This window comes from Microplitis mediator, chromosome 5, assembly GCF_029852145.1.
Source record: "Microplitis mediator isolate UGA2020A chromosome 5, iyMicMedi2.1, whole genome shotgun sequence".
NCBI lineage: Eukaryota > Metazoa > Arthropoda > Insecta > Hymenoptera > Braconidae > Microplitis > Microplitis mediator.
In genome coordinates this window covers 8,087,999-8,098,328 of record NC_079973.1, presented here as the reverse complement: position 1 = coordinate 8,098,328, position 10,330 = coordinate 8,087,999, and the positions used below count along the sequence as shown (strand labels likewise).

The 10,330-nt window shown below is 25.5% G+C and overlaps 1 protein-coding gene across 7 annotated transcripts in view; it reads left to right on the top strand.

Moving 5' to 3' along the window:
• The first annotated feature begins 936 nt into the window (after window positions 1-936).
• The window catches only part of LOC130668737 (potassium voltage-gated channel subfamily KQT member 5), a 54,315-nt gene continuing 44,921 nt past the window's right edge, over window positions 937-10,330 (top strand). For 5 of the 7 annotated variants that reach the window (XM_057471165.1, XM_057471163.1, XM_057471161.1 and 2 more), the window contains exon 1: window positions 939-1,763. In XM_057471165.1, coding sequence (XP_057327148.1) covers window positions 1,738-1,763 — 26 coding nt within the window. In that variant the 5' untranslated portion in view covers window positions 939-1,737. Of the gene's footprint in view, window positions 1,764-1,999; window positions 2,019-10,330 lie in introns of those variants that run through there. The other 2 variants (XM_057471162.1, XM_057471167.1) reach the window with 2 other exon arrangements.

Sequence of the window (10,330 nt, the reverse complement as noted above, 5' to 3'; positions counted from 1 at the left end):
AAAGTTGACAAAAATTTGATTTCAGTCGAAAAAGTCGAAATCTTATCAAAAAATCGTCGGCTAATCGATAACTTGAAAAGAAAATAAAGTGAAGCGAGCCTGAATCAAGTTTTATTTTTGACCCGGGTAGTAAATGTTATTTCAACTTTTGTCCAGCTACTTTTTTTCCACGGGTATTGACGGAGTGTATTTTGATTGAAATAAAATCCATATTCACTCCGAACTCACTTCCGACTTTCACCGCGTAGTAACGAAATATGTATGTATATAAAAATATTTATATCAAAGTTATAATGAAAATTTTAATTTTTCTCTCACTATTTTTTTGTTTTGTTTTTTAAGGTCTAAAGCTTTAGATTGCAACTGGGTCAATTCAAAGTTTCATGGATTTTATATTTTTATTTTTCCAATGGGAAAAAAACTTGATCATTGAACACAAACACATTGTTTAATAGTATAGTTTATTATATATTTTTATTTTTAAACAACGATCAAAGTAAAATAAACTTTCTATAACATAAGTAAAGTTTTTTAATTGTTGTATTACTGAAGCGAAATTTTTTATATTAATTATTAGTATTAAGTTTTAAAATTAAAACTTAATTTTTGTACATTGTTTTAAAAAGAAAAACGAATCTAGAGTAATGTAGACAAGGCTTGATCGGGCAAACAAAGACACAGCAAGTAAAGCGAGCAAGCGCTTGGTTACTTTCGGGAGTCTGTTAAACTCTTCCTGTATAAAATGTAAATAAAGGATGATAGCAGAGAGACGAGCTTTTCAGAACAGGATACAGGAGTAGGGCAGTACGAGGGTTGCAAGCTCTCGGAGTGAGCGCAGAGGTTCATGTGACTTGACGAGGTGGAGGAAGAGGAGCTAGAGGAGAAAACGCGCCCCCTTGCTTGAGGAATTTGAGGGAAGTAGTCGTCCGCTCGACGTGACGGCGTAAACTAACACGTTACGATAATAGTGCTGTCAGTAATCATACGATCAAATGATTACATTTAACTTTAACTTATTCAACAAACGTGACTATGCTAATTTATTTTTCATAAATATTAAACTCAAAATTTTTTTTATTTAACATTAAATTACTAAATTTTTTTTTTATTCTTATAACTTTAATTATAAATTGGGACAATGATTCGTGATATTATTATTATTACTAAGTATGATTTAAAATTATACAATAATACTTGAAAAAAATACATATAAATATATATGTATATATAATGTGTAAATCAGTGTTGGTAAATTAAATGGTATTATTAATAAATAAAAATAATAATTTAAGTAGGTGTAGTATATTATCTGACTAGCCGGTCTAGTCTGTTTACGCGCTTTGCATGGCTCACAGTGCAACACGTGCAGCGTGTGTTATATATTGGTCAAAAAATAATTAATTCTCTTCCCCTCTGCTTAGCAGTTAACTTCGATGGAGAACTCGTTGAATAGTCGATTCTGCCGTTGGAATATATACTTGTGCCAAGTTATGTTTTAACGTCTTTATACACAAAGTTCATTATAATATAATTTACACTTTTAACATTTTATATCCAAATGTATACGTATAAATACTAAAAATATATATACAAAAAAAAATAAAATAAAAAAAGTAATAGCGTATTACAAAAAAACTATGACATAGGATATGTTTATCTGTAAAGAAAATAATATTTTATATTGTGACGTCAGCGCAATGAACGAAGTAGTAAAACGACGTGGGGAATGGAAAACCTATGGCCTTCACAAATTCCCTGCATAGGTGAGACATTTTGCTATAATAAATCATTGGCTAATTAAAAAGTTTAATCAGTTTTGCATGTGGCAATTAGACTTGCATGGCATTTAACTATTAAATAAATATCAATATTGTTAGTTTTTTTTTTAAGTGACATAGATAATACATAAATATATACTGGCATTTGTAATCCATTATTTATCCAGCCTAATCAATCGAGCTTATATCTCATTCTAAACATATATTCCCGTCTGGAAACTGTACAACCGTCACGTGTTGGTCTGTTGAATTTTTCTCTTAAAAGTTTCTGTTACAAAAACAAGATCGTTGTATTTTATATATATTTTTATTCTTCAAAGATAATAAAGCTTTCTCATTAATATGCAATACTTAGTTTTGCTTTATCATTTATATCGATTATTTGTCATTTAAATAAACATTGGCATAGAAAATGTTGATATTCAAGTACTAAGTGGTTTATTTAATATAGACATGCATGTGCCTATAATACGCAAACTTTTTCAATGGGAAATTCATTAATTTATAGTTCTTTATATATTTAACTTTTTTCACTAAAAAATGATAAAATAAATGAAGAAAAAGTAAATGAATACTGCAAGGAACTTTTCGTATAGTTACATGAAAAATTTATTTCTTGATTAGTCTATACGTTTTCTTTGTACTTTATAGCCTTCTTGCATTACATTGTCTTTATACTCATTAAAGTCAATCGATGGTACCATTCTGTAATTCAAGTAATGTATCACAAAGTTGATCAAAGTAAATAAATTGAGTATAGTAGTTATTATCTATAGTGTTCAATATAATCAACTTAACTATTTTATTTTTTTTTAACAATCATAAATATGTACTATCTAAATATAAGCAAGATGATAGAATATGTATTATATTTGTATACAAATATAATACATATAATATATAATACATATTTGATATTTTTATATATAAAAATATCAAATCTTGAAATAGAAAGTATAAATTTAAAATTATTTATTTTATCATCTTATTTATAATTTTGTTTAAAAGGGAATATATACATATATATATATATATATATATATATATATATATATATATATATATATATATTTATATTAAGTTAACGCCTTCCTCATTTCATAGAAGTCTCTTTTTGTATTTTATTTTTTACTTTTTTTATATAGTCAAGCTTTAAACTTCTATGATTACTAAGTTATTATTGCAATTTTTATGACTAAAAGTATATTAAAGTAAAATTATAAAATTTAATTTAATAAAATTTTTTATAAAAATATTAAAAATATTTCTACTTTACAAGTATTGAATTATCTCTCCCGCATGGAAAAGTTATATACTGTTACAAATATATAAAAATATATATGGTGGATATGTGATAAATATATGCCGGCAAAAATATATATATTTACGAATATATGTTTTTTACATACATTGGATTATATATTTTTAATAATATATTTCTTTTTTGTAATAATTTATAATTCTCTACATATATTATCTCATATAATGCTCAATATATTTTTGTCATATATGGATGGTATATATGTAATTTATAAAGTATAATATAACAAAATTTATATATATTTTGACCCATATAATGAGTGATATATTGTCTCTCCATAATAAATCATGTATGGAAGAATTTATATGTTTAAATCTATGGTTTGCTGTATATTGAAGTTATATTTTTCCAATATATTAAAAATTATATTTTTCTCGATATATTGAAAATTATAGTCTTTATATGCATATATTTTTTGAAAAGCCGCCCTTTGCAACATACTTGAAAATCTATATAAAAATATACATCATACTGTATATTAATAAATATACTACTTTCAATACAATATATCAATATATAATAAAACATACCAAGGCATATATGCTAAACATACATAAAAAAGTTATATTGATAAATATATAATTAATATATTGTAGTAATATATTTTTTTTCAATATATTATCATATATTAATATGGCAAAAATATAAATATTATTTTACATATTGTGCAATATATCACATTATATTATTCATATATTTTAAAGTATATTTTTTCACATATAAAGTTTTTTCATGCGGGCTTGTTCAAGTATCTATTAGTTATTTTTGGTCAGTATTTATGATTAGATCATAGAGTAGGAATATCTTGTCAGGAAATAATATAGAAAAAATAACGTTTGTTGTGTAATCATTTTATTATGAATATATAAAATAAAAATAAATTTACGTCGCATTTAATTATTGAATGCGTTTATTTATTAATTTATTCATACGTACTGTCATAATATGACAAAATATGACAAATAATTCTTCAATGATCAATAATACCTTGATCATTTTAGATGGAATTACAGTTTAATTATTCATTATTATTTTTAATTAAAAGTAAAATTAAAATTAGTTTATTATTATTATCATTATTTTTTTTTAAATTACAACACATAAATGTTTGAGGTATGCACTTGCGTATTTTTAAGTAGAAATTATTAAATGCTCAATATTAACTATTTTTTAAAAAAACATTTATTTATTTTCTGTTTTAATAATAATTATTATTCAAGTTTAAGACTTAGAAATACATCAACCGCGCGACCCTGTATGTCAGCTTTAAAACTTCAAGTTATTAATCATTATTCGCCAAATTCAAATCCACTATATTTTTTACAAATTTCGAGTTACTCGAGCTGAACGACATTATGTTAATTAATTTAAATTTCCTGGCTTAAAAATTTTGTTTTTATTTACTTGAGAAAATAAAATGATTGCAATTAACTTCAAATCATTTTTTTTTTTTTTTTTTACTAAAAATTAAAAATATTGAAAAACCAAACTATTGGAATCAGTTTGATTATTGAACACCGTATTGTAAATGAACAAATATTTGGTGACCTTACGAGTACCCTAGTTTCTAAAAGATGTTTCTACATGTCTGTAAGAATAAACAAAATTTATCTCATGAAATACTTCGAGCGACAACTTCCTACACATCTGAAATCACAATGTGTCGTGTCCCTTTATGTCACATAACTTACTATATTTTTTGATACCTTGTTATTTAACTATTTGACAGGTATTCGAAATTTTATTCACATAGAACATAAATTTTTTAATAATATTATTACACGGAAAAAAATAATCGGCAACAGCTATCAATTATTTTGGTAGCCGTTACCGATTGAAATCGGTAGCAGCTACTGAAAAATAATCGGTAGCGGCTACCGATTATTTTTTTCCGTGTATATTCTTGTTGAAGATTTTATATTTTTTTTTTTAATTGTGGGAAGAAATAAATATTTAAGTGAAATTAATAAAGTTTATTCAATTTTCGCGACAGTTATCTTTGAAAATCGAAAAAGTTTTTAACAATAATTTTTTGCAGAAACCAGTCGTAAATTAACTGACCGATCAATTTTGTAATCCACTTAGACTATACAGTTTTGTCTCTATTATAAAATAACTTTCAAGTTTTCTTTAACTTAAAAACTTTGTTACTACAATGAAGTTAGCTACTACAAAAAAAATCACTCTCTTGAGCACAACAAGATTCTAAAGTTGTGCCGTGAGTTCTATAAACTCAAAAACCGCAGAATGTTCTAGAATTAGTCCATAAAGTCAGTCAATGAGTGCATAATAATGATTGAAAAACCACAAAAATGAACTTACGGCAATGATCAATAAGTTGATTTCCAAATTATTTAAAAAAAAATTATTTAAATATAAAAAAACATTTATTTTTTGTTTTCTTATTTAAGTAGCTCACTAACTATTCGTTTTTTTGAATTACAATTGAGTTATATCTACGTCATGATAAATCCCTCTGATTGCTGCAAGATTTATTCCGAGTAATTTAGAAGAATCTCGCGTTAATCCGAAAAGTAATTTAAAAAGAATGAGATAATAACTTTTTTTACAATTTTATTTTTGTAATTACTTGAAAATTATTTGTCCGATTAGTTTTAAAGTTAAGTCTGCTCCAAGTTTCGATAATTCTTTTGATTGTTAAATGATTCAATTAAGTAGGTTTTTTTTTAAATGTTAAGCAGATCGTACAAAAAATTTGATTGCATACCTATATAAACATATTTACATCTAAATTCATATTTGAATAGCGATATCCCGAGTCAAAATTAAAAAGGTGATTTGAGCCTCCAAATCCTACACAAGGGTAAGGAGGTTCAAATCATCTTTTTAGAACATGATGATCCATACATTAAAGAGGTGATTTCAACGTAAACGTGGTAACTTTGTCTATTTTTACCAGGTTCAAATCATCTTTTTAAAAAAGTAAAATAAGCCTCCAGAGCCTAAATTTACACGGAAAAAAAATTCGACGAAAAATTCCAATATTACTATCGTAATCCTGGACTATACTTTTATTATCTGTAACTTTCAAATATATGATACGAAAATTTACAGTTTGTAAAAGATTTTTTACTATTCACTATCGTAATTTTATTAAGAGCTTGTTGTATAAAATTCAATAAGAAATATTACAATGTTACTATCGTAAATAGTAAAAGAATAAAAAATGAGATTTAATTATAATATTTATTCTTTTATTCTTCCTCTTAATTTACCGTGCTGCCTCTATGTTTTTACAATACAAGTCACAAAAATTACGATAGTTGAATTGTAAATTTTTTGACATGGTATAGTATATGCCATCTGAAGCGTTTCCGTATGAAAGACAAATGTCACAATACCATGATGTGATGCTTGTGTGAGTATATATATATATACAAATGATGACATCTACTTTGTCTGTATTATTTGTGGTTCAACTATATATATTTATAAATCAGTTCATCTTTATCCACAGTGTAGTGCAGAAATAGAGGTTATTTTTCATGACGTTTTTCGGACAATTGTAAATAAGAAATTTAAAAAAAAAACTGTGCTTTCTTCATTACAAACCTACATAGATTCTGGAATATAATAATTTGGTGGTGTAAGTATAATTTATACTATTCAATTTTTATTAAACTGAATATTCTGTGGGTATATCGTTCGTTTTAAAATTATTTATCTGGACATGAAGTTTATTATTATAAACAATTTAGTAGTATTATGTGGTCATAGGATAAATGATTCTAAATGAATGAAAATTTATTTTTTCTAATAAATTCAATTCTCCTAATTTTGTTACAGGATATTCTTCATTTGTCGACAATAACCTCAAATTATGGATATTTAAAGTTTCTTTATGGATACTGAAGTTAGCAGAAGCCTAATAATTTTTGGATTTTTTTAAAAATGATAAATTATAGAAAAAAAGTATTCGAAAAAATTGCACCTATGGTTTTTTTTAATTTTCTACATGTGCGTATTTTGAATACAAAGAAATGAGTTATTTATTCAAAAGAAAAAAATTATAATACTTTTGGAATCTGATGTAATATTATAACTTATAAAGTTAAAATAATGAATAATAAATTTTATATATACCAAAAAAATATATTTGAAAAAATATTAAATAAATATTTTATTATTACTACTTCAACATGTTTTATTTTTATTTCGAGATTGTATTTTCCTTCTCAATTTAACTGTTAAAAAAAAAAAAAAATTCCAAATGATAAATTTTTCTTTTCTATTAATTATAAGTTCTACTTTCTTAAGAAAATATATTTTACTCCATTGACTTCTAATTATTATTTTATATTTAAAGAAATTCTACATTACCGACTCATTCATTTTACGATAGTTGTATTAGAATTTATGTTGACGCAAATTGTATAATTTACTCTATAGTATCTGATTTTTTCTTTCAGGTAGTAGTATAAATTATAAAATAAAAATTACGATAGTCTATTGTAAAAATTATTATTGAAAACTTATAGTCCAGCGTTACAATACTATATAATGAAAATTACGATAGTTAAATCGTAAAAAATCCGTGAATTTTTTTTCCGTGTATAGATCGAGAAAGACTCTTATCGGATGGCGTACAATTGGTAAAGAATCAAAAGGGAAAAGGGGGCCACTAATTAGAAATGTCCGCCAAGATCGAAGAAAATTTGAAATTTAAATACCCCAAAAATAATTTCTTAGTAATAAATGTTTTGTTGTAAGATTAAAAATAATAAAATTAAAAATACGAATAGAATAGTAATAAGTCATTCAAAATTCAAATTGAATATTTAGAGTCTTTTACTTATTAGTATATGATTAATTAATTATTTTATGTGAACAATAAATACAAACGATGTATTGAAAAACGGGATCTGCCAAAGAATTTGAAGAAACTGCTGAAAACTTATCTGCTGCCGCCGGGATTCGAAACCACGACCTTACGAATACGAAGCACAACCACTGCCGCACTTCTACTCGGACGCTTACAATCAGTTGGAAATATCTTTATGTATTTAGAACGCAGATATTATTATAACAATAATATCATGCTAAAGAATTGAGCTCACTCAAAGTTACATATTAAAAGTATGGTAGGTCTTGGAGGGTTAAAACATCTTTTTGAATAGGTGACTAAGTCCTCTATGCGCTTCGTTTAGGGTATTGAGGACTTAAATAGCATTTTAGAATATATGGTAGGCCATGGAGGGTTAAAATGCAATTTTGAAAAGGTGATTTACTCCTCCATATACTTTAGGACATCGAGGACTTAAATAACATATTGCATTCAGCGACAAGTCCAACATCAAAAGAACTGAGGCTTTTGAGGCTCAAACTACTTCTTTAATTTTGACTCAGGATGTCTTCAAATTTAGTCGTTCATTATTTTTGTGACTTTATAAAATTCACATCTGCTGAGAACGAAATTTTTTAAAATTTAACTGAACGTAGTGACTCCCTTTTTCTTGAAAATTTTCCATCACCCGAATGAAATAAATAAAGTATAAATTTAATAAATTTCCTCATAAAATAGAATAAACTAGAGTATAAATTTTTATACTTCTAGATGATGATGACAAGACAATAATTTAACAAATTTTACAGTCACATTTTGACAGCATTGAGAAGACTGGGCTATCAATTCTTTCAGTTCATTGATTCCATATGACACATAAATATGAACGTTTCCGTAAAGTTTAGATATTACTAATTTTATCTCTTTCTTTTCGTCTTTCCTTTTATTTCTTTATTTTTTTTTTCTTTTCGTTTACATATTGGTTTTTACATTTTATATACTTTCAAATGGCATTTAAAATGTTGACGATTCGAGACGATTTAATGTGAACTAAGACATTTACTTTTCAAAATTTTATTCTTATATTTATACGCAATGAAATCTAAACAATCAATTTACATGTTTTAATGAAATACGGTGTACACAACAGTGCTCTAATTCTGTTGTTATTTCTCTTACAAAGTTTACTCGTTGTACGGTGTGTTCTATATATAACTGAACGATAACTCGAAATTTCAGTAAAAGATACATAAATCGATCTTTCAACCAACTCCATCTTTCGCAACTCCTTAGAACGTCACAATTATATGACGTCATACTTTGAAGTTTATATATTAAATGTGTAAAAGTACATGTTACGAGATATATATATGTATACATACATTGAGGTGATTCATTTCCGATCAAGTTTTTTTTTTTTATTCACCAAGCAAAATATTGTTTACAGGTTTAGAAAAAAAATTTCCTAAAAATTTTAGCCCTTAATTTTAATCTTCAGTCTATTATTTATTTGTTTTCATTTTAAAAATAGAAAATTTGAGGATTTAGTTTTCAATTCTTTAAATTGCTCAGACTCATTTAAATTTATCAGATTACCATTTCCGCGAGTTTTTGGCAATTAAATGATCTTTCAAAAATCCCACAGTAACTTTACTATGACTTGAATTATTGTCTCTCTGTTTGCTGTGAAAGTTATTTATTTTTATTATAATATACATTTTTTTGTTGATAGTGAATAAAAAACAAAACTTTCAGTAAAAAAGTAACTGATAATTTTGAAAGGGATTTGATTATCTACACAAACAGGTTTTATCGGACGAGTTGCGAGTTTTTTTGTTAACGAAATATAGAAATTTTATTGATTTTATAAATAACATATTTGTAAAAATTTTTTTTCAGTAACGTCTTAAATTTCAAAATTATATTTTTCTCATTAATTTGACATATTTACAACAACATAAATATCAAAGTATGAAAGATTTCTAAAAAAAATTTTTAAGACTTAAAATTAAAGTCTGAAATTGGGGGGGGGGGGGGGGGTTACAATCTGTAGAATATTTTGCTTGGTGAGTGAAGCCAAAAAAATTTTCACCGGAAATAAAATATATACTCTTGATGCTTTTGATAGAATTTATACTTATATCGCGCAACTTAAGATGATTAAATATTTAATTTAAAAATTAATGATTTTTTTTTTACGTAAAGTTGCTTATGACATTATCCTATTCTATAAAAACAAATCTCAGTGGGGAGAAAATTAATGACTGTTGGTACAGTTCAAAGTACTCTCTCTTTCTCTCTCTCTCTGTACAAGACAATCGATATCCGTGCGCGCGCGCGGCCATCTCCAATGAAATGCAATTTGTTACAGAACAAAGCTTATATCGTACTGATAATCCGTTAAATTATTTTCTGTCATCAATAGGT